General features: G+C 37.9%; 2 protein-coding genes and 1 long non-coding RNA gene across 3 annotated transcripts in view; 1 reads left to right on the forward strand and 2 right to left on the reverse strand.

Moving 5' to 3' along the window:
* Nucleotides 1-8,057: 8,057 nt before the first annotated feature.
* LOC111656297 (uncharacterized) lies at nt 8,058-23,453 on the reverse strand. The gene is made up of 3 exons (XR_002760854.2): nt 23,379-23,453; nt 11,815-11,911; nt 8,058-9,585 (listed from the first exon to the last, which is right to left on the reverse strand). It is a non-coding gene; the product is annotated as an uncharacterized LOC111656297 (long non-coding RNA).
* Nucleotides 22,685-24,720, forward strand: mrpl33 (mitochondrial ribosomal protein L33). The gene is made up of 4 exons (XM_023407960.2): nt 22,685-22,822; nt 23,261-23,279; nt 23,404-23,510; nt 24,268-24,720. The coding sequence occupies exons 1-4, from the start codon at nt 22,801-22,803 to the stop codon at nt 24,315-24,317; spliced, it is 198 nt and encodes a 65-aa protein (XP_023263728.1). The 5' UTR covers nt 22,685-22,800; the 3' UTR covers nt 24,318-24,720.
* rbks (ribokinase) overlaps nt 24,512-26,121 on the reverse strand; it is a 37,595-nt gene continuing 35,985 nt past the window's right edge. The window contains exon 9 of the mRNA XM_023407959.2: nt 24,512-25,201. Within this exon, the coding sequence (XP_023263727.2) occupies nt 25,028-25,201 (174 nt within the window). The 3' untranslated portion in view covers nt 24,512-25,027. The remainder of the gene's footprint in view (nt 25,202-26,121) is intronic.

Genomic DNA, 26,121 nt, shown 5'->3' on the forward strand with positions numbered 1-26,121 from the left:
GAACACACACAGTACTCCTCCAGCCTGAGCGTACTACCTTCTGATTGGCTGCACCTCTGAGTGATGTCATGTTTCTCTCTCGAGGAGGAGGGCTGAGAGTTAAAGCCACATTATCGTGTCTGTTTACTTCCTCTTTTTCTATCAGGATAATAAATTATATGCACTTAAACACACAGGTGTTTGTATTCTGTCTGCCTTCTGCAGAAAAATTTCTAGTTTAATCAATTTGAATACGTGAGTTTGCGGCCATCACAACCTTAATGTTACTGAATTTTCTGTTAAATTGGTAGAAGTTAGTACAAGTAAACAAAAAGTCGCAGAAATGTCATTGCATCTAAATTATGTTGTCTTTTTAATAGCTCTAAATTACTTTAAATCAATGCAAAAACTCAGTTAATTGACATTTCACATGATAAAAAAGCACACTACTAATATGAGTATGATGGCTCTGCTTCATATACTGTAAGAGGTACTGTGCCCACTCAATAACATGACTTAGGCTACTGGGACAACCAAATGAATTAGGGCTATCATTGATTAGTTAATCAGTAACATCTGTGCTTTTCCTGCTATGAATATGGCCACACTTACATAGGTCCATACCTCTGACAAGGTGAAATTGAAGCCATGTCATTCAATCTGTCTACTTTCTCTCTGCCAACACTTTACTTTAACCCCCTTATTTAGTATTTATTAGCACTATATCAACATTTTATATATTGTTATAATGTGGTTGTACACAGATAAGCGTTTATTAATGTACAGTATTTGTTGACAGTTACAACCTCTACTATGAAGCCATATTATAGATTATTAGAGGTGTGTTTTACAGTAGTGACATTTATCAGCTGCTTATTCACAAGCCTCTACTGATGGATGTCTCACAGGAGGAGTTACAGTTATTGACAAATACATTAATAAACACGAACCTGCTTACAACTACATTATAGTGTCTTTTAAACCACTTGATAAATATTTATATTCTGCCTATAAATGCTAAATAGGGGGACTTAAAGTAACGTGTTACCCTATCCTTTATAATGTGGTGCAGAAGTATACAGAACCACAAAGAAAAAATATTCCACTAACAGTCCTGCATTGACGATCTTTAAGTGTTTGAAATTTACAAAAGTAAAAGCACTTAAAAATGGCCCATACACATGATATATTATTATTTTGCTGCATTATCCTTATAACTGATGCACTGCTGTGTAAGTAGCACGTGATGTATTTGGTTGATGTGCATCTGATTTTAAATTTGTAAAGTCACTAGAAAATAATGGAGTCAAAAGTATTGTACAACATTTCCCTTTAAGCTGCAGGAGAAGCAGCATTGCATGCTGGAAATACTCAAATAAAGTATATCTATACTAACACTTTACTTTCCACCACTACAGTTTACCACATATTAAGCTCTTAGTTTGACATGATATGAATTTGATCAGCATAGCGAGATATGTTTCATTTGAGTCATCATTAAAGCAATGATGAAGTATTAGACCCTGTATTAAAAGATGAGGTAAACCTTTATTGCCTTAGTCGCCTTGTCATCCGTGAAATCTCACTTTTTTCTCACATATGTTTACATCTAAGATACGTTTGCCTTTTCTGCCACACAAAGCAAACTCCTACAGCTGCTGCATGCAAGAGTTTTGGAACACTGTATAGCTTCGGCAGCTTCAGTAGACTTGAAGCCGACAGAAGTCTTTGAATTGCAACGTCACCATAATTTAATTCACAAGTTATTATCCCAGCGTGAACGCATGAGGATGACTATTATACCCTAAGGATTAACTCTTTCCAATGTGCAGTGCAGACAGTTACACAACTCAAACACTGAGGAGTGTCATTCAGAGCAAATAACATTAGGCTCAGTGTGTGTCCATTTTGGAGCCTGCACTGTGACATGAAAACATTAAATATGTACTTGTGATCTTTTTGGATTAATTTTACTATGATAAACAATGTACTGAAGCTTATTAAAATGATTTTTTTTTTAAAAAACAATTAAAATAAAAGACACAGCAGAAGAAGTGGATCATTATGTTTACTGAAGTATGTAAACACTGGCTTGTGTTTCAAGGAAAGAAAAATCTTTCCCAATCTGAATAAAAGCCATCACTTCCATTCGTGAGGCCTTCCATCTGTCTTCTCGCTACAGCTGTTATTCCTTGCGGTATCCCTTTTCAAGAGATAGAGAGAGAGAGAGAGAGAGAGAGAGAAAGAGAGAGAGAGAGAGAGAGAGAGAGAGAGAGAGAAACAGAGAGAAGGAGGACATGTCAGGTGTAATTGGTGTAAGTGGAGCATCCAGTTTCAGTGATGTCATTCTTAGCAACCAGTCTTATCTAAGACGTCGTTGCATGCCTGCATACATGTCCTGTCACTGCAGCAGCATTTGTTTTTGTCTCTGTTTTCTTTCTATGATGCTCTAAAATCCTATTACAATGATTAAATGTATCCAAAAGCTAATCAAGCACTTAACAGCCAGAACTAAGGTAAGACAATTTCAAATCATTTAACACACTCCAAACATAACCTATTTGCATAACAGTGCTGAGCATCAACATTAACACCTCGCTGTGCTGTTAAACGCTTGTGGCTCACTTGTTTGTGTGTGAGATGCTTTCTCACTTAACACCTCCGGTCAATGACCTGGTAAACTTTCCAGGAACCTGTGACTTGGCTCCAGGTCAAGCTCAATGCAAATCCAATTTGCAGCTGAATATAGCCAACGAGTCAGCAATACCCAAGATCTGCGTAACCTCTGAGAGTATAAGTATAAACTGCTCAAAAATAATGAGAAGAGAAACAGTTCATTATGATTATGATTATGTTTAGCCCTTGTCAAAAACTGAGAAGACTGTACAGGGTCATTATTTTTATGGGGGTTGTTGTTCTTACATTTTTGGCCACATGAGGGCAGCATTTGTATTCTTTTAGAGGAAAGGAATAAATGGATTACATCAAAGAAAAGATCCTGGATTGCAAGGGTGGTCACAAATCCTTTGAACAGCAGTGTGTGGCTGTGGTGAAGGTGGGTGGTGTAGTTCAAAGTTAAAGTTACTAATATAACCGCTGACCTTTGGACAATGATCATCCTGGTTTATTCTGTTCAAAATAATAAATCCAATTGGAAATATGTCAATTTTATAAAAAATATATTCAATATATTATATATATATATATATATATATATATATATATATTTATATTATATTTCCCATATTCATACCTGGAAGAATCTTGTGACACCCCTACATTGGACCGTAACATTTGGTCTTCCTGCTTCATTACCTTATATAGCTTTTTTAATACACTTTACTTTCTTACCTTCAGAGATTCTGAATTAGATTGTATCAAGTATCTTTGGGTGAAAGCTAATGTTAGCTTGTTTCTCACATTAGCCATAAGTTGCAGTTGAGCTAACTAATGTTGGCTAGCTGATAGTGTACACTTTCATTTCCAATATTAGCTTGTCATTTCATTACTAATATAAAATGTCATATAAGATCTTATCTTAAGCAACACTGGTGCTAAGTCATGAGCAGTGAAACAATAGACGATTAGTTGTTGTAGAGATATGTTTTTACATCCATATAGAGTTATTATTTTATTTGGTGTGGTGGTTAATTAGTCTTTTACTTTGAACATTAGTTTTTATACTAGGCACCCTCTTTGTTTTCAAGAGGCAGTTGTCTGTTTTTCTGTGCTGGTAATCCAACCATGTGATGATCTACAGTTTATTCACCTCTTACATTGACTCTCATGTGGATATAAGAGGGCAGGCTGACAGCACACTCATTTCCAGCACATCACTGCAGTATGAAGTGGTGTATTTGCGTGGACTTTGTTTACTGACTGACTGATCGTAAATGTGACTAGTTCATTTTCACCCAGTGGCAGATCATGTTTGCAGTGTCTGCCACAGCAAACACGGCTCCAGAGTAAGCAGCAGTCTTGTTTGCTCTCTGCTGGCAGCTCAGTGATACTGCACAGATCATGTGCGTCAGTGTGGGCTGAAATGGTCCAGTGTGTTACAGTAAGTGTTTTGGAGAGCAGGGGTGTGAGAGGTGTTTGCTCATTCTTCTGTGACACTAAAAGCCAAAAGTACATAATTTATCCTAACATTGCATTGTGGTTCAATCATTTCCTGTTAAAGGGCAAAAGTTGCAGATGTTTCTCTCTTCCTGATTTGAAGTTTAGTCATTTACCGCACATTTGTGTCTAAATAATTTCACTGAACACAGGGGGATGTAACTGTAAGAGTTCAGTGTAACATTCATGAATGTTTCATCATTGCAAGTTTACTAAAGGATTTTTGAGGTTTGAATGGACACTGTACTGTGATTCAGAGGTTAGTGAAGAGAAGAGAAGAGAAGAGAAGAGAAGAGGAGAGAAGAGAAGAGAAGAGAAGAGAAGAGAAGAGAAGAGAAGAGAAGAGAAGAGAAGAGAAGTGAAGAGGAGATACATACACCCTGTCCAGCAGCAGGACCAGACACCACCTAAAGGTGATGCTGTGACACCACTCATCAGCCACTTTGACCCTGGTATTGTCCTGTTTACCAAATATGGCATAATCTTATACCCAGGAAACAGTGTTTGATTTCTCTGCCCAGATGATTGCACAAACGGAAGAATGTGTGGGCAAGAAATGATGTGAGCACGTACTGATGATGTCAACAGTTTTCCTTCTCGCTCATCAGTTGTTTAACATTGCTGAAATAGCTGATGACAAATCAGCCGGCTGACCTCTGAGCGTCATCATGTCTGTTTTTAGCAGTGTGCTCTGCAAACCTCGGCCCACTTGGCCTTAGAAGTCCTTGTCTTTCTCTTTCCTGCTGCCCGCGTCGCCCACACTCTCCCCTGGATAGCGGCGTACGGGCACAGCCTCTCCTCTCGCCTCCACTCCCCCTCCACTCTTCCCTCACCCACTGACCCACTGGCGGAAAGCGTGGGGGCCATCTGTGGTGGAGAGGCTACTTTTAGTCTCCCAGGCTGCTATTTTCTCTCCACTGTTTTGTTTAAAAAACACAAAGCGCAGGCTGAATTACGCAATACTTGTCTCACTCGCTGGTTCTCTCTTCCATTGCTTCACAGGTCCTGTTTACACAACCCTCCACTTGGCCTGTGGCAATACCCTTACAGGAAGAATGACTGTCAAGTTTAGACTTCAGATGAATTATTCTTTTTACCAAATGAATGGAGGAATAAATGGTTCAAGACAGCAGTCTCTCCGCTGGGGCTGGATATTTATATTCACATTTAAGGTATAGCTGCTTGTATCAAGAGGGAAACTCATTCTGTCCATTTGCAAGACATTCAAAATATGACATTACTCTGTATTTTCAATAATATATAGTTTAAATGTATGGCAAAGAATAGACTGTACATTTAATGTGTTTTAACAGGCAAACCCGCAGTACTGTGTTGTATCCAAATAAGATTCTCCAACTTTGTAAAATTTTTATTCAGCTTTAAAGTTATGCGCTTAGCTACAACAATTCTCTAAACATTAGTGACTCGAGATAAAATGTAATGATCTTAGTCTGTCTCTCTCTCTCTCTAAAATTGTTATCGAATCCAGCTAGTTTAAAAAAAAAGATATCATTGCAGATTTGAGACAAAAATTTGGATAATATTATTGGAATTACAATTTGGGGTTTTCCAAACACATGACATGAAATATACTGTAGATCTGCTGACACACACACACACACACACACACACACACACACACACACACACACGTAAGCTAAACTGAACTTGGAAATGTACACAAGTGCCCTCATACATATTTTAAAGACCTGAAGATCTGTGTTAAGGCACAGCAGTGCTTTGAGCTAAATGCTAATGTCAGTATGCTAACATGCTCACAATGACTATTCTGCATGCTGATGTTTAGCAGGTATAATGTTTATAATGTTCCATATCTTATTTTAACATGCCAAAATTTAACAAAGAGTACAGATGGGGCTGATGGAATCACATTACGTCTGTAGAAAGGCCTATTGGGTCATATTGAAATTCTAAATTACAATTTCTGACTGATGATAGTAGCAGATTAAAACTCAGAGGACCATGAGGGGGATATGAATGTGTGTACCAAAATTCAGGGTAATCCGTTCAATAGTTATAAAAATTTCATTCAAGAGCACAAATGTCAACCTCATGGTGGCGCTAGAGGAAAATTGAGACAGGATTACCTAAGTCATTAGGATACGTTGGCTGTGAACCATGAGTGTGTGTGCAACATTGAGCACCAGTCCATCTCGTAGCTGTTAGATATTTCATTGAATAAGCGGCACTAGATGAAGAGTCAGGGGGTGGACACAGTCATCGGGGTTCTTTTGATGGGCACCATGAATCAATACCAACCTTCGTGACAATCCATCCAGCAACTGTCCACACATTTCACTAAAACCAAATAATGTCAACTTAATGGTGCCACCAGAATTCGTAGGATTCATCCTCTGCACAAATTTCATGGCACTGTATCTTACAGATGTCCAGCTATTTCAGTCTGGACCAAAATGGTGGACGGATCAACCAGCCGACATACAGCCAGGCTTCTGCTGGCTCGTGAAAATATTGATTATAGCCACTTTAGATTTGGGGAATCCTCACAGAAGAGGTTTTTTTGCAACAATTTACATGATACTATTGTTCTGCATTATCTAAACAGAAGTGAGAAATGCAAACAAAGTCCCTCAAGATATTTTAAAAATAGAAAAGAGGTGACATTTCAAAGAGGTTAACATTTAAAAGGTTAACATACAGTATAGGTTTAGCCACTCCTTCATCATGTGTATGTAGGTGTACTGTATATTGAAGTTGTTCAAAGGTTTTTGTACAATGTATAGCATATATTCTTTGTCCTTAGGCTCATAATTTTATCTTGATTTTGGAAAATACTTTTGATGAATTATAACTCCCCCTAAAACCACAAATTACTGATTAAATAAACAAGTAACAAGATGTTAATTAATGGATTTTTTAGATGTTGATGGGCGTATAGATACGAGAGTGATATTGGTCCTCTCATCTAACTATCAGAAAGAGAGACGTGCTTCAATACAAAATCCTCCCATTTTAAAACCCAGCATATGTTGTCATAGGTGTGGTACCTAAGAAGCAACACTATGTATTGACCCTGTGATGCCATAGATAATGGTAACACAAAAGGTATGTATGTGCCATATGAAAGTATGAAGTCATGGTTTCAGACAGAGTGACTGAGATTTTTGCTGACAGCAACGGAAAAAAGAGAAATGATCTAAGTTGCAAGTTAAACAGCTGATAGACACTGATGCTAAAGATAGCTACTTTGACCACAAGTCAATCTTGTGCTCAAAACCATGGTGATCTTTAACACATGACATCGACATCCATTTATCTTTCTTTTCATTCAGCAAAATCAAGCTGAACAATTCAGCTGTAGTCCACAGTCCAGTCGGATTTTAGCCATAGCAGTGAGTGTTTACCTACAGTCACACTTTGCTAAAAATATCTCTCCAGGGGCGGGAAGTTAAATATACATGTGCAACCTTTTCCATAAGATGTTAGCCACACCATGCTGGCCTTTAAGAGAATTTTCCTCTGCAGCGTGTTTCTATTTGAGTATTATTCCAGTCATATTCATTCTTGTGGAACAAAACGTGGTGAAACTCTGAGTGGAAATTATGGCATCTCTTTCTGGGAACACAACCTTGATTTATGACCTGCAGTCACTCTCAAAAGTCAAATTAATGCGCAATTGCCATCTGACTTTGTCCAGTGACAGATCATTATGTGTTTGTTTGTGTGTGTGTGTGTGTGTGTGTGTGTGTGTGTGTGTGCGTGTGCGTGTGTGTGTGTGTGTGTGTACAACCAGGTCATGATGACCTGAAAGAGTGCTGTTTTTTGATTGTTACTGGATTTAAAAAGACATTTTCAAATACAACGTCTGTAGTGCAAAATAAATATTGAAAATAAATATTGATCCTCTGCCTATGCATTGATTAAATTGTGAAAAATATTGAGACAATTAAAGACAAAAAGTTACATAGAATTTATTCAGTGAAAAGATCTGGGCAATAAAATGAAAAACTATGATTTCTTTAGAATATAAAACTCTGTCTATCACTGTCTGGCAGTTCTACTAAGTATTTAATTTGTCAGTTTTATGCTACTTCATATTTTTATTCTCATACACTACATATGAGAGGGAAATATTGTATTTTTTCTCCACCACATTTACCTGTCAGCTAAGCTATAGTCTCTAATTACTTGGCATATCAGGATTTACATTTACATTTACTCATTTCATCACTGCCAATAATAGAACATGTATAATAAAAATATTCTTTCATTTTGCATAATGAGTACATTTACTTTTGATACCTTGTAACTGATAAGGTTTATGTACTTTTACTTGAGCAAAGGGACTTTTTACTTGTAATACAGTATCGTTATAGTGTGTAACATGCTACCTAAATGAAGTATGTGAACACCTCTTTCACCACTGCTGACAGTATCACACAGTGTATATTTTGTTTCAGCATGTATTAGCTCATTGAAGCTTTATGCTGTGAAATGTTCGAACCCAACAGCTCACAGTTATCCCAGGATAGTGTGTTTGTACACAGTTTTGAGATTGTCATGACTGGAACACACCAGCAGTCTGTTGAAGAGTTAAAGCAAGAAGAATGATTGTAGATGAGAAGTTTCTAATAATTACCGATAAATACTCATACATAAGCATATGCTAAAGCTGCCAGGCTTTTTACCTCAAGGAGGAGTTGTGACAGCATCGACCCAGTTTTAATCTCCTTACACTGGCTCCCAGTACTGATTACCTTTAAGATTCCCATGGCCGTCCTGCTTGCTGTATTTCTTTTATAGCAATGACACGAATCTGAATCTAGTTTAAGATGGGCAAAGGTTTGATCTAAAGCCCTGCTGGTAATTCTTGTGTTTCAGAAGAGTTGGGCTTTACATGTACAGTGTAATTAAAATAGCAAATAAGCAGACAAACAGACAAACAAAACAATTAACAATACAATAAAATTGGCTAGAAATGGGCACAGTTCTGGTTTGCTGGTGGCCAGCACTTAATCTTTGTTGTGAAAGAATTCATATCTAGAATTAATCTGATTTCAGTTGGTAATATATTCCAAAAGGTTGACAGCCCTTTATATTTTATAAACTGATCATGTGTTTTTATGTAAAATCTTAATCTGGCAGGTTAATGTGCTGGAGTAACAAGTGCAATGGACAGAGGTTTTACAGTCAGTATAATAAACTTAACAGTAGAGAACAACAGGGGGCAGCAGAGTGTTTTAGTTCAACCAATGACATGTCCTGACCAGACTACTGTATCTTGATAACACAGGGAAGAGAGCTGATTCAATGAGAGCAGTAGGAATCACAGCATGCTCCAGCGGCTCTCGTCACTGGCTTCGTATGGAAGCACTACACTTAGATGAAGGATGAAACCGGACCAGCCGCGGCCAAGATGAACAGAGGCAGGGGGCCCCGGGGTGCTACTTCCTCTCTTCCCTCTCTTGGCAGTGGCATAATTGCTGAGGTTGCCTAGCGACCGGAAGCCTGGAAACAGAAGGTGTCACTTGTTACCTCAGAGCTAGATTTAGCCAAATTGTAAAATAGCCACTGGTGGATCATGAGCAGGGGTCATGTTACTAAAGATAAGAAGCAGAAGGCAGGAGGAGAGGGAGAGATCAGAAAATAGACAGAGGTCACTGTGATGGCCATTGATTCATGTCGCTATATTGTTTTTCTGGGAATGTCTAAATTAGCCATCTAATACAATAATGTAAAACAATCTGATTTTATGACAATAATGTGGAGTAATAATAAATGGTATTTTTATGCATATTGGGCTAAAATGACAAAACACATTTGTAAGTTAATAGGGTTTTTGGTTACAGGTAATTACAGATACACAACAGTATACAACTTACATTTACAGCTCTATGACTACACCCATATTTAAAGACTCATTCCCCACCCTTTACACTGTTTGGGATCAAACCACAGGTGTGTGTTGCAATAAGCATGAATAAGTGACCACTGTCAAAAAAAGCAAATGACAAAGTAGTTTTATTACAAGTGCTTTACATCATAATATTTCTTCACCACCCATTTTGTGTCTGTTCTAACAGTGAGCTCGCTGGGGTCAATTACAGGCCACTAAAAGTGGGAGTGAAGAGCTATAGTTCCAATATGTAGGAGGAGATCAGTTCTATCAGTGTTGATGCACTTTGAAACACTCATCCACAGAGCCTGACAGAGGTAAATTAATTTATTACACAATTCATGTAATTACTTTCTAGTAATGATTTAGCAGATATATTCATAAAAACTGCAGATAACAATATTTGTACATTAACAATAAAACAAAAGGCTGCTCTTTGTGATGAGCCCACAGTTCCTCTCAACCCAGCAACAAACGTCAAAGTTAGCAGTTGGCTTTTGTAATATAGCTGAGCATTTAGCAGCTGCAGAGCCACACATTTTTCTCTGGAGGTGGTGGAGAACAAAACAGAGCTAAAAGTTGAATGAAAGTTAGACTGTATTTATTCATCATTTGCCCAGGAACATCACAGACCACAACTCAGTGGCCATGTTGCTCTGTGTCATGGATTTTTAAATAGGCAATTGTTTGCTAACATGTACACCATATTAAATTTATAAGGTGATGATATGTTAATGTTGTGTTATTGTTGTGACCCCACCAAAAATGAATGAATGCAGGTTTAATAACATAAAAGTTATGTTTGTTTTAGGTTTTTATGGAGAGGAACTAACGTTTAGCTAACTTTGTACATTTCTCTTTCAGCTAGCTACTTTATCTGAAATGATGAAAACATAATGGAAAATCATGCTAGGCTAGTGTTATTAATGTACAAGTGAAGGATTATTACTACATTTGACCAAGCTAAAATGCAAACAAGCTGAACTGTAATCCCACTGTGAAAAAACCCTTTTCTTTACATGTATGCCATAACTTATCATTATGTAGGCTATACATGCTCTTGAGTATTTGTGTCACAAATATTATTAATAATAATAATAATAATAATAATAATAATAGTATTCTTTATTTATAGATCACTTTTCTAAACCAACTCTAAAAAGCACTTTACACAAAGCATCAGAATAAGACACGCATGTCACATGTGCCTAACCCAGATAATTAGCCTGAGTCAAGTCTTTTTTAATTATATATCCCAGATTTATTTATATGCCTCAGACGGCTTTAAAATTCACACAATATACCACATCCTCTATTTTTACCATCTACTGTTGTCTTAAGTACTGGCAACATGTGCATTGTGTTATGATTAAGCCTTTGACTGGACATCACGCCCAATGGCACCAATTAGATCCTTGTAAACAATCAGTTCATTTCTAAAAGTCTTTATTCTCAGAATCATTTCCCAGCAAGATCGAGTCATTCAAGGCCTGTCAATCTAGTTCCTGACATTTTTCTGTCCTTTCCTCATTGTCTGTGTCGTCATCCTGCTTCCGCTCTTCTGTCCTTAGCTCCCCGTTATTAGACTCTCATCCCCTCATCTCCTCCTCCTCCCCGCTCCTTCTATTTCTCTCTGCATTTTCTCACCCATCCATGTCTCCTTCCCTCCAACAAGCCCAGCCTACCATCCTACAATCTGTACTATAGCTCGCTCTTCTTCTTTCCTGTCCCCATTCATCCCCATTATTTACTTTTTCTGCATCTCCCACTGTCACCTTCTCTCAGGCTTCCACTCACTGTTGTTTAAATGCCCCCCCCCCCCAGCCCCCTCCACCATATACCTCCATCTCTGCCTCCATCTCTGGTGCGCACACAGCGGATGGCGGCAGCCCACTCAGTCCTCTCAGGGAGCAGAAGGTTTGTCCACTCCCACTCAGGCTTTGCGTCATGGAACACAGCGAAATAGAGACAGAGGAGAGAGAACAGATGGGAGGAGGACACACTGGCTGCCTGTTTTATAACATTACTCCTAACAATGCTGTGGTCATCAGTACGACTATGTAAAATAGCAAGCTATTGTAGACTCATCAAGCAGGCCTATATATAGGCCTGTGCTCAATATAGAGGAGCAGGAACTCACACTTTTGACGTGAAGAGGAAAATTTGTCCCACACTTTGAGAAAAGGTTAAAAAATGTGTTCATGACTCTGAAAAGATTATGCAGGTAAGGTAACGCAGTGCTTTGTAAGAATTCTAACCTTAAAGGATTATTCCATGTACATAATGATTTAAACAAGTATCAAAAAGATTTTTTTATTCTTAAGTTACTTATTTTTTTAAAAACTGGAACCAACTTTTCAGGCCATAAGCTCACTCTCACAGACCTTCTGCCTATGTGGAAATCTAATCTGAGGGCTTCACAATCACAAGCCTGGTGTAACCATAGCGACCTGATGCACATCAGTGCATGACATCATAACCGACACAATCACTCCCATTTACGCAAGTGGAACAACAATTCAGTCTATTCTGCTGGGCTATTATTATTTCTCCCTGTACCAGCTCCTACCTATGACTTTAAACAAGCATTGCATAAGATTCTGGTTGCAAATGATGACAATAAAAAAAAAGAGGTGCTATATTCTATAAACGGCACTGGGGATAGTGATAATACAGCACGTTCAAATGCAAATGCTGTTTACTGGATTTACACAAGAACAAAACAAAAATGAGATTTGTGGCAACACGTAAACAAGAGATTACATCTTTTCGCTGCAAAAGCTGAACACGAACAGTCAAATCTGGGTCATGCTGAAAGCAAAAATCCACCCTGGGAGAGAATCCCCATGTTTTTTCCCAATGATCTTAGACAGCTGGATTAAGACACACAGACATAGACAAGTTGCTTCAAAAGCTCCAGAGAGAGAAAAGACCAGTTTGTGATGTGATCAAGCAGCATTTTCTGGAACAGCCTCACTGATAATGAATTAAAGTCTGAATGTGAGGACATCCTGACGGTACCCAGGGTGTTTTTCTGGGTATGTGCGAATGTCTTTTGGATCAGTGCTGCGATGTAAGTAAAGATGTGGGTGTAAGAGCATAATGAAATGTTCTGAAAGTCCACAAAATCAGCCACCTCCAAATTGTCAGAGGTGTAGATCCACAGTTTAGCTCGATTTCAGCATTTCAGCGTGAGAGCTGCTGAGTTAATTATGATCTTGAGCATAAAATGTGTTATTTTATTCAACTGTGGCTTTTACCCTTGAAACAGCAGTTGTCAGGCAACCAAGACAAAGTCCAGTACATAACTCCCTGTAAAAAACACAACTTTTTTTCTGTAGATTCAACAAACAAGACATTAACTTAACATAGCATGAAATCATAGCATCTGTAAACAGAGGGAACAGCTAACCTGAATCTATATATAAGTTATCGAATCTACCCTCTAAAGCACATTAACACGTTTTATCTTGTTTGTTTAATCTGAACAAATTCAAAGTAAAAAGCTGCATCTGGTTTAGTTTCCTTGCACATAGCAAGGTTGTTTCCCCTGGTTTCCAAACAGTCTTTGTGATAAGCTAACTGCCTGCTGTAGCTTCATATTTAAAGGTCCCATATAATATAAAGCTAGATGTCAATTTCTTTTTTGATTATAAATCAGGTTTTATATTAATACTGTGAAAGTATCAAAGCGCTCAGTCCATGGAGAAATGCACACAGCCCATATTCAGAAGCTGAGCCTTAAAACCAGCCGTCATGTCACAACAAAGCAGTCACCACTCTCAGCCATGCCCCAAGCCCCACCCACCTGGACCCACCATCCAACCTTGCATGATTTGGTTTTATCAGTGTTTACCTGAATCTGCTATATTTTTATTTTATCACTCAGAAAACAGTCAGCAAATCAGAAGAGAGGCTCAGAGCCTCCTCTCTTCTGATTGGCTCACCGACCTGTCGTTTCTAGTGCTCCAGAGGGAAGCCTGAGAGAGGAGATGTAAAACTAAATTACTTAAAACCAGAAATAAATCTTTTTATGGATCAAAACTTCATATAAAACACTGAAAAAGTGTAACATATGGGACCTTTAATGTACATATATGAGTGATATCAGTCTTCTCATGAAACACTTGGTGAGGGAGCAAATACATATATTTCCCAAACTGTCAAAAAAAACTATTTAAAACAATTTCGGTTGACTGGCACGTTGGCCCATACCAGGAAAAACCATGGGCCAAGGCACCATTAAATTTGTAGAAAATATTTTTTCCCACTGAGGATGAATTCTGTTCTGGTTATACCATGCTTCTTTGCTATTTAGTGCCATTTTTAAATCAAAATGTCCTCCTGTACTGACTCTTAAGTCCATGAAAGGGTATGTCAAAAACTACTGACCAAAAACATAAAACACTGTGGTATGTTACAGAACTAATGACATGCCAAGGTTCCCAAAACCCCAACTCAAATCCAAATGTACTACCCTACATTCTGAATAGATGAGTTGTTTTCCAAAGCCAGATCAGCATTTTTTTCCCCTGAGATTTTTTCCTGCAGGAGATGAAGTTAATGTGACTTCATCAGTCTCAAGGCTTATGAGTCACAAACTCAACTGAACTGAGCAGTTAAATCAGTCACAACATTCAGCACTAAGGTGCGTCATGACTGATGTCCGAGGTGCTGATCCTGGGACCACCAGGGATGAGGGAGCTGTCTATGGTACTAACCGTCACAGATCTGCTGACAGGCAGGATTCCTGCTGCTAACAAATTAAATATTCTCTGGGCGGATTTTCAGTTCGTAACACAGATTTTACTGCAATGCAATTATTATCATTTATTTATTTATATCCATTTATAGTGCTCCTGTCATTAGAGACATTGGAAAGGCTTGTGCTGGAATTGAACAAAGCCCACTACAGTCAGGACTCAATCTTGACATGTGGTGACCCTTCCTTTGGCATCTCTTTTGTCACCTACAACAACACTTATCATGGACATTTTTGCCCTCATATGCATCAAATTTGCTGTGAATATGAATCTTTATATTTTTATTGACCCCCTGACCTTTCTTCCAGCACAACTGTCCACTTATAGATAAGACATTATGGAATATAATTAAAATTGTAGCCATTTCATGTTATAAATTGACCCCTCTAGATTTTTGTTTATTTCTATTTTGTTTATTATAACTAGTTCTTCATTATGTTGCAACCAACTCCAGGTGCTCCCACTGTACATTAATGATTAAAAGTGAACACTTTCATATGGCAGATGAGTATTTCTCTGATGTAGAGCTGCAGGCAGGGTTAGGCAGGGTGTGGGATAGCCTGCCTATCACACACTCGAAAGGACACTAACTACAGATAGTTTGTTGTAGATGGTTCAGAGTCAGACGTGGTGAGGTGACGTGATGAAAACACTTCACGAGTACACCTTTTGTTATTCATTTCTTCCCTTTATAAAATAGTTAATAGGGTGCTGTGCTGACGCAAAACGAGGAGTTGTGAACCAGTGTGTGGTGCTCGCTGCCTCTGAGTCTGTGTGTGTGTGTGTGTGTGTGTGTGTGTGTGAGTCATCGTGTCACCTACTGTGCTCGGGTTGGTAGGTCAAAAGAACAGCAAACTGTTGTTGTGACAGTTAATAATACGCAGGTTGGTGCTTGTTCGGTGGAGGAGGCCTGTGTGTATGTCCAGGTGTGCTCAGGAGTGTGCTGCTTAAAAACATTAACAATCAGCCAGTGGAGGCAATCATCATCATTTAACATGCGCTTCGTCAGCCTGTGCTATGATTGTTAATTTGATTAGACTTAATAATTATGGTAAATGGACTGCACTCATATAGTGCTTTTCTAGTCTTATCGACCACTCAAAGCACTTTACACTCAAGTTACATTCATATATATATATATATATATATATACATGTAGTACATAGCATTTGTTCTACCACACACACACACACACTCACACACAAATGATAAACCAAGGACAATTTGGGGTTCACTATCTTGCCCAAGGACACTTCAACATGCAGACTGGACGAGCTGGGAATCAAACCAATGATATTCTGATCAGTGGATGACCCACTCGACCTCCCGAGCCACAGTTGTTCACTTTGTATGATGCAAAGTGAACAGTATTTAGATTTCCTTATGAGCAGTTACAAACAGTAGCAATCCTTCAGTTAAAGTGTTAATTTTTTTTTTTTTTAAAGCTGCACTTTTCATATGGCTCAAACAAGTAAGTGTCACTCACAGTGACAAAGCTACGGAGATTTGTTGGCAAACACTGTGATAAATCTTCAGTCTGTGGGTCTGTTTAGCATCTTTCAATTCATTTTGTTTTGGTTCATCAATCACAAACCAACTGTACACTTCCTGCTCCGAACCAAACTGCAGATCAACAAAGTTAGCAAATAGCTAGTCAACACAGTGGAGCATTTAGCAGCTAGAGAGGTCTCACAAAGCAGCACATACACAATAATGAGGAGCAGTGCTCAAAAGCTTGTTTATTCTGTACCTTTACATTCATTACATCACCAGAAACACGACTCCAAATGAATGCTAATGTTGCCCTGTGTTTGCTAAATGTGTGAATATAGGCATTTGCCACTGCAATCATTTTCATAGTGTTTTCTGTGAAGTGTGAGGTATACAAATTATTAGGTCATAAAACTTCATCCTTGGTTGGAAATCATAGTTTGAATGGAGAATAGAGATGTGGACAAATTGATTACTCTCTTTCGCTATATATCTTATACCATTTTAGGATTTAAAGGGATAGTTCAGTTTTTTTTGACGTGGGATTGTGTGAGGTAGTCACATAGTCGGTACATTATATTTTAACCCCTGAACTAACGTATTCCTATGCACAAGCGCACCTACGTGGTTAAAAAAATATACTGCCTGTCATGGTTTGCTATGGCAGACACTTTTTGTTAGTTTTGTTTTGGAGTTTTTGCACTTTCTGTTTTATTTCGAATTGGTTTCCTTGTGTGTCTGTGTGTTGCTTCCTGTCTTGGTCCTGTGTCTGTGGTGATTGTCTGCCCCGCCCTGATGTGTTTCACCTGTGTTCAATCACCCTTGCCTCCCTTGTCTATATAGTCTTTGTGCTTCCCTTTGTCTGTGTCGGTTCGTCTGTTTAGTTCTGGGTTTGTTCACGTCCTATTGTCTTCATGTCTGTCCATGTCACGTTCACGTCTGGATTTTTGATTAAATAAACCTGCCTGCACCGTCTCCCAAGAGTTGACTTCATTTGGGTCCTACTTACCTCGCAAATGCTGACACTGCCAAAGGAGTGTTCTGTTTTCACGGGAAGATAAGTGTACATTTAAACTGATATTGGATTATTTTGGTGGGTGTTTTTAAAGGTGTCCAAAACAAGTTTTTTTTCTGCTGGCCCCGTGCACAGCAACACATCGCTCAGCTGCAGTGTTCCCAGTCAGCTTTCCTAACTGGGAGCGCGCTGATCTGAATCTACTGCAGGGAATGTACTGACTATATGTGACTACCTCACACAACTCCATGTCAAAAACTACCAACTATCCCTTTTAAAGTATAAAAGTAGACAAATAAAAAAGCAGGATAGCACTGTGAAGCAGCCTGATTTTAAAGGTGGAGTTTTACACAATGAGACTCCCTTCCTCAGTCAAATCCAAGTAATTTGTTGCGTTCAGAGTTTTGTTTGAAAGCAGAAAGATACAACATGACAAAACTGCAACACTGTTCACAGTAAGCATGACATTTCTTCTGCAGGGTCACAACATCGATCAAGCTCATGGTTTTGGTCTTGTTTCCTCTTGTAACCTGTTCTCCACTTACAAATGATTTGTTCCCCCTCAGTTGTCTTCCTGATAACAAACTGCCACATCTCAAAACTCAAAAGACAACGAACCCATACCTGTTCCTTCACCGTCAGCATCTTTGAGTAAGATCCTAAACTCAAGTGGCTTAAACAGGAATGAGTGTGTAATACAGAAGCTGGGAAATTATAGGTGGCAAATGAAAAGAAAGAGCATGTGAGATAGGGTGAAGAGTACGAGTGCAATGAAGAGGGAGAAGAAAAGAGTAGCTAACGTCCGGAGTGGCTGTTGAGAGTGCTGAGTGGGTGGGGTGGTGGTGGTGGTGGTGGAGGAGGAGAGCTGGAGCTGGAGCTAGTGGTCTCAGCCTCCTTCTCAGAATTATCCCTCAGTGACGCAAGCTCCTCCACACACATCCTGACAGCTGCTGCCTGCCTGGTTACAACGCTGTTAGGCCTGTCCAATAACATTCATGTTCATTTCCGCTTTAATGCATGGCTTTTCCCTGCTGGGTTTACCAATACGGCTCCATTTAGGCTCATTAGTACATGTTCACCTACTACTTTTTCTTTTCATCTAATCCATGTACTAGTGGGACCACAGTCTCGCTCACACACCGGATCTTTTTTTTTTTTTTTTTTGTGATGAGGATAAGCTGTGAAAGAAATCAAGCCATTATTCATACTCCACTCGTCTTAGGCATTGTTCTTGTTCTAGTGACGACATACAGACCAAAATACACCGGATGGTTGAGAGATAGTTGAAGGGCTCTCACTGGTTTCAGAGACACGCCACCCCCTGTTTTAATAATGGTTCTCTTAGCATTAAAGTGCAGCCATATAGTAATGACATAATTCCCTTTCCATGAGTCCCGCAATAAAACATCTAAAGGGCTGAACGTGAATTAATAAAAATGGCAATAAGAAAAAACCCAAATTCTGTGAAATTGGGCCGTGAACCTACATTAATACTAACCAAACAACAACTGCTGCAAGTGTATTGCAACTTCAAACAGGGATATTGTATAATAATGTAAAACACTGAAAGAGTGGCATAGTGACCACTGAGGAGAATTAGGTTGTAATATTTCTGGGCAATAATTATTCTGAAGTTTAATGACATTAGGTGGAGTTCACATTCTGTCATTTCATACTTACGTTTACATTTACTCATTTGGCAGATGCTTTTATCTAAAGAGGGACAACATTAAAGCTTTTAATAATTGATTTTTAATTTATTGACTGGATTTATATGAAAATTTAATTTAATTTAAAAAGTACATTTAGAATAATCTGATTATCAGTGTAACATTTTTTTTACAGATTAAAAGACCAGAATTGTTCACTCTGTAATACGTGTGACAAAATCAATCACATTGAAACAAGCAAACATAAAGAGCTGCCAATGTCAACATGTTTCACCTGTTGTACCAGATCAATAATATTCATTTCCTCATGTATAAATCTGCCAAGCAGACTTAACACACATTATTGGTTTGTGAAAACAGATTGATATTGTAAAAGCTTATTATCTTACATGACTAAAGTACTATAGCTATACTACAGCTACATGTACTTCACTTACTTGAGTATTTACATTTTCTACTACACATCATCCCAGAGGCAAATACAAGCTACAGAGGATAATAAAAAGTTAGCACCACCATTATTGGGCCATTCTGCATGACAAGTACTTTTACTTTGGTACTTAGAGGATATTTCAATGCTAAAACTTTTGTCATTCTATTTAAATAAATTTTGAATGCAGGACTTTTTAAAAAAAACTTATGTGGAGTCATAACCTCAGTATTTCTGAATCCTTTGTATAGTACCTATAACTCAAAGTAGTGTTAGGTTCATAACAGTGATTGAAAGTACAGTTGCTCAAGCATTGTCCTTCCATACAGTTCAGAGATACTTGTACTCTAAATTAATTTTGTGCTATTTCATACTTCTTCACCACTACATTTCAGAGGAAAATATTTTAATTTTACTCAACTACGTGATTTGGCAGCTAGAATTACTAGTCACCTTGCATATTTAAAAAAATAAAAATATTATGAGCATATACTGTACATTACAGTTCATCGTAATTAATATGCAGACAAAATGGGGTAAATGGGTAAAATTAGCTCCACCACAACCACATACAACATTAAAACACTGCTCATTGTGTTAATGCCTCAACAATAATAATCCAGTAGCATAATATATAATGTAATGTGACACTGTGACACTTACTTTTATACTTTATGTACATTTTTTCTCTTTATATAAGTCAATATATTGACACAGGACTTGTACTTGTTATAGAGCATCTTTACATTGTGGCACCGGTGCTTTTACATAAATAAATAAATAAATGATCTGAATTCTTTATAACAAGTGATACAGAAGGCATGAAGATATTAAACCATTATAATGTCAGTAAACCAAAACAATCCCAGTAAGTACCAATATAGCCTAACCGCTCTCTTTGTTGTTGACTACAGTATTGATAAAAATTTCAGAACAATACAGAAATATTGATTATTTGACCTGTCATCATAAGACCAATTTATAAAAAAAGGCCTAAGGTAAAGGTAATTGAATGGTGTCTGTACAGTCATGTTACCTTAGTTCATGACCCCAAATGTGAATGATTATTTACATCATGCTTATGTATTCTCTGAACATGCCCATGTATGGAAACCTCTCTCTAAGTATTCATTCAAAATGACAACATACTTCTCAATCTGGAGCAAGCTAAAGTCTCATGGCCCCAGAATTTCACTGTGATCACACAAAGGACTATTAAGTTACTAGTCTTTGAGGAGCTGAAGGGGACTTCCACAGTGTGACTGTCAGTATCAGACCCATTCATCTGACAGACAGGCTCACACTCAGGTTTTGGGACATTCCAGAGTGTCCTCTATCTTTTTTCATGAAATGTGAGTGGCTTCACTGGGGCACGATGATGATGTGCATCGTGATCTTTTTTCTGTGATGACTCCAATTATTTTGTTTATTTACGGAGCTCAATCTGAACTGATTAAATTGAAGTGAAATGAGATTAAGTCTGTGAAACTGAATGGAAAACAAAAATAGCTTTAGAATCAACAAAGCCTGCTTTGAGACACTCTGTTAGAGAGAAAATTATTACATGGCCACATTCACCACAATTGGGTCTGACAATCCCATCTTGGTCAGAAATTCTTAACAGAAGCTCATTTGCTCTCATGGCAACCGGTAATGTACTACTGTGGAAGAACAACAAACATGCACTGGAAGATCTTGGTGCCCAGAGGCAGACGAGGTTTTCTAGGACATGAGTAACATATAAAAAGGAGATACTCCAGTCATATAAAAGAAACTATTCACCAGGTATAACTGGGTATAACAAAAGAAAACCTCACTGAACATATTTTCTGATCTAAAACAAATGTCTGCTTCTTCCATCAGATTTGACCTTGTCTTACCAATCAACCGTTTCAATGTCCAAATTGCCCCTATTTGTTCTTTTATGATAATCTGATGAAAGGATTGTATAGATCTATTTCAATCTCCTTCAAATGCAATTTTCAGTTCACTTAAAATCTACACTGAGTCTGTGTTGACATGTACATCCACATGGTAGGAAATGATGTAGAGAAAAATGTTTACGTGAGAAAGAATGAATCCAGTTGGGAATGAGCAGGACCTTGTACTGACCTTGATGAGAAAGCGATTGTGATGGATAAAAACAAACATGTTGCTGAATATGATGCCTCAATCAGATCATGGCTTTAAGGTTGCTGAATTATTTCCCAGATTAAAAATGTCTCCATGTGCCCTACCCATAAATTGTGCTTGTTTTTGTCGTACAACAGACTACCTCTTCTCAGATATCCAAGAGAAGACCAACAGGGTGACATCCATCCTCAGTCTTCCCTCCTACTTCAAAGACACCCATGGTTACTTTGAAACTCATTTATAGATAATGTAGCAGAACCAAGCCTCCTGCATGCTTATGTTTGATGTCCAGCAGTGTTCAACGATTAGACACCATGGAATCTCCAGACTCCTTTCCATTACCATGCCAATTAACTTAGCCCTTGAACAAGTCAACCTTACAACTCTGTATACAATTCAACCTGCAATATTGTGATGTGGAACATATTTATAATTCATGAAGTGATGATGTCTTGATGCTGTGGGGAAAAAAGACACAGCCTCATCTCTATGGTCTCATGACTATTTTCACCTCAGTTTCAAGACACCTCAAGTTCATGGTGCAGTCCACTGAAATCCCAGCCTGGACTTCTGCTTGTGACAGTTCCACTGACCCATATGCCTACTGTATGCTGACTGACAAAAGCAATTACCTGCACATAGCTGAGGCCCACCTGCTCTTTAAAAACAGCCAACGTCTCAGTCACAGCTGAGAACACCTGAATTTCCTGTACAAATAAGTGACAAATGCATTCTGTGGAAATGGGCTTGTTTGTTGCACCAAGTATTTCAATAAAAATGTTTAACTGAAATTTCATTAAAACAATTTTCCAGTTTGCTTCTTGCTTTAAACATGACTCAAAAGCCTCTGATTGTGTTCATAAGAATTGTTTAATGTGTCAGTCATGAGTTGATTTTTGTCTACTTCTTATTTGCCAGTAAATCACTTTTATCTTATTAATTATTGTATGTCAGCTTTCGTAGGCCAGTGTCATTTTGTTAATCATTTGTGGTTATTTTAATCATGTACTTTCAAAGGAGATGAGATCAAACAGATCACTTTGAACTAGCTTATAGCCTTAAGGCTTATCCAGGGTCATCTTTATAAACAGGGTATGTACACTCTTCCTTAATTTGGAATGAGAATATGAGAACAATGAGCATTTCTCTGTGTTGCCAAATATGCATCTGCTCTGAAAAGGTGAAAAATGTATATTGTATTTTGGTGCACTGCTCCTTTAAGGAGACCCGGAAGTGGTTATTAAACCGGACGTTCTAAATGCTCAATGTGACTTACCGTGGTTGATACTTATGTTTTAATACTGTAGTGGTTTCGAGTCTACACAATGTTTCTTACCACCGTAAATTGTGAGTATTTTAATCATTGTATGTCTTTGTACGGAGAGTCAGGCATATGCCCACACAGGGCTGTCTCAAACGTGAGAAATGAAACAATCCGTTGGCCGTAACTTAGCTAGCTGTCAGCTAACTCCCCAGTGTTAGCAGTGTTACTAAAGATGCTCTATAACTTTCTGAACTGTTTCTGTATGTTAGCACGCTTACTTACAGTTTTCCTCTTAAGTACTTGTGTATTGATTATTGGTATTTCTGTAGCGCTTTTATAGTAAAAGGTTCTGAGTTTCTATGGTTGAGTTCCTTCAAAACAATTGTTTTGTATTTAGCTTGAGCAAGTTTCTCACTGCAAGACGAAAATACACTGTTATGACTTACATCATTAAGTTGCTTAGCAATCATGTGTTATTCTGCCTCACTGACAAACGTGTCCTGTTTTCTCTCATGTCCCAGTGGCCAAGGCGAAATCAAAGTAAGTAAAAGTCGGTACATATATGTATATATATATTGTATTGACAAATACAGATTGACAGTTACGAAATGCGCCATGCAGTGTTGCAATCACTCTCACCTTCACCACTGTTTTCTTCCTTCAGGACCATCCTGGTGCAGATGGTCAGCGCTGCAGGGACAGGTTACTTCTTCAACACCAAGAGGAACCGTCTCAGAGACAAACTGGTGCTGCGCAAACATGATCCAATTGGTAAGATAAGACTAACCAGCTGTTGCATACTTATGCGTCACAGTGGCATGTTGTATTATTAGAAAGAAAACTACTCATTATTAAGATTGTTTATGAACCAGATATGATAGTTATTCTGTGACCATTATTCAAACATTTGAACTAAAACACAGAATTTCTTTGTCATGTAGTTCTTAAGCATTATTAAACTGCTATGAGCTGGTTATAGGGATATTCAATCTGTATTTTGTGAAGTAACTTACAGTAATGCGTGTGTGTGTACATACACACATATATATAGATATATGTGTTTATTTATATATATATATATATATATATATATATATATATATATATATATATGTATGTATGTACACACACATACATCTATGTGTGTGTGTTTGTTGTAACCTCATATGGTTCCAGTTAAAATGCCATGATATGCTGCAGTGTATTATGACAATGTCTAAAAACAATGTCAAATCAAAAATGCTTATTTGGGGCTTATGCGTGTTTTGTAAATAGACTGGTCCCAGTTTCCACTTGATGTGTTTAAACTAACTTGTTAGACGTAATAATTTAAGTAAATTGTTGACAACGGTTTCAGTAAATTATCACTTTACAAAAAGGGACCAGGACAATTCACTTTCTAAATCATGTCAGTTACAAGCTCAAATTTCTGCTGTTCACAAAACCAGGACTACCCAGCCTCTTTCATGTGTCTTTGCATTGTCAAACCCTGTGATTTACATTTAAAATCCGCCTTTTCTCTTTGCAGTGAACAAGCACGTCCTTTTCCTTGAGAAGAAGAAGATCAGATCGATTTAACAATACTCAAAAATATATGGACAATATAAACCTACAAGGTTTGAACAGATGATTTGTATTGTCATGGAGTATACAAGTCAGTCAACACTTCTGATTGGCTGGTCGACATGTGTTCAGGGGATTTCTTGGATCTATCAGAAGACCTCTACTCTCCTCACTGCTCCAGTTCAGCATGATGCAAATCCCAGCCGAGCTTCAATAAAGTCTTTATTTCCACCACTTTCAACAAGGAAGTACTGCTTATGTGTAAAAGTGAGGTTATGAAATAATACTATAAGGCTGTTGAGCAGATCTATACAGAATGTATCACTGATAATATTTAAATATTCCAACTGGGTAAATGTACTTGATTTGTTTGGGGTAATTCAATAAATTAAGTCAATTATGTGCCGTAGAAGCTTAAGTGTGAAGATGTTTGTCAGTTATTAAACTGTTTGAGATTTAAAAAAAAAGGTTGTACAAAAACATACATTTGTGTGTTGTTAATAGCTGTGTCATCACTAAGGCACTATTCATATAAGTAATATTGACAGTCAAAGTCAAGTTCAGCTTTATATTAAAATAACATAATTACAGACCTTATGAGTATCATTATATTGTTCTTAGATTTCTCAGAGGCAGCTAATTTTAGAAGTCAGTGTTCACATTCAATAAGATCCATCCCAGATTTGATCCATTTAAACTGGAGTCTACTCCCTGATGTGCTGCTCTCAGAACAGTTCAGCTGATAGGTCCTTCTTGAAGGGGAAAGACGCCTGTGTGCCGACAGCCTGCACACTCACTCCTGCGACCTGATTGGCTCTGTGGGCCATCTCCTCCAGAGGCATTGTGGGATAATGAGCCATATAAAATGCCAGAGCTCCAATAAAGCTGTCTCCAGCACCCTGCAAAGAAGAAGAAAATTATAACTGTTTTATTAAATTTCACCTGTGGCGTAAATAGTTCCACTGTGTAACTCACACAGCCATGTGTCCTATTCAGCAGAATCATTAAATGTGTTTAGGCTGTGATGAGAAGTGCATGTGAGGGTGATTAAAACACTAATTCCATGTAAAAATGATACAATTAATCAAAGTTTTACGGTTTTAAAATGTTTCATTCTATATTTTGAAAATTATGGGAACAGTCTGGGTAGAAAATCTGAAATGATGGGAGGGTTCATTTTTCAATACAATAAACTGTGAACAGTAGGGGGTGCTATGGCATTTGTCAGCTGTTTCTCAAGGTCTTGTACTGTTGCCTGAAGCTTCAACTAGTAGGAATGAGTTACTGAATTTTTGCCCCTGTGTGAAATTGTTTCTCAGTCAGCTCTTTCAGAGCAACATCTGTATTATGGCCATTAATCATAAGAGACTTAATAATGTGGGCAGAATCATAAATTAGATGTAATAGGCTCATGAAATATTGCGGTTTGTTAGTTGCACAGCATCCTTTAATGTTTTTTGAAAAGTAGAATATTTGAAACTGATGACATGGAAAAACGTTAAAAGAGTTAAATTAAGTGAGTTACCCTGACATACTGTTTAACTGCTAATTAGTTAACGAAATAATTTAGTTTTTTTTTATCAACTATATTCACAAACAACTAACCAAAAAAAAAAAAAAAAAGAGGGCAGTAATACCAAATAGCTTCTCAGAGTCAGCTGAATAGCACATGCCTGGTTTAATCACCCATCAGTGGCTTCACCACCACAGCCAGCAGCTCTGGTTTTGGCTATCTCTATGAACAGATAAATCATCCCTTCTTCCCTCCTCATCTATTGATAGAGATGGAATGTGCTGTCTACGCCCTGGGGGGTGGGGG

This window comes from Seriola lalandi, unplaced genomic scaffold (genome assembly GCF_002814215.2).
Source record: "Seriola lalandi dorsalis isolate HSWRI2012SDOR001 ecotype SW California unplaced genomic scaffold, Sedor1 jcf7180002054352, whole genome shotgun sequence".
Classification (NCBI taxonomy): domain Eukaryota; kingdom Metazoa; phylum Chordata; class Actinopteri; order Carangiformes; family Carangidae; genus Seriola; species Seriola lalandi.

Coding starts and splice junctions, on each gene's coding strand:
- mrpl33 (XM_023407960.2), top strand. CDS start 22,801: ATGTTTCTTACCACCGTAAATT. Junction 23,511..24,267: donor GCGCAAACATGATCCAATTG/GTAAGATAAGAC, acceptor TTCTCTTTGCAG/TGAACAAGCACGTCCTTTTC.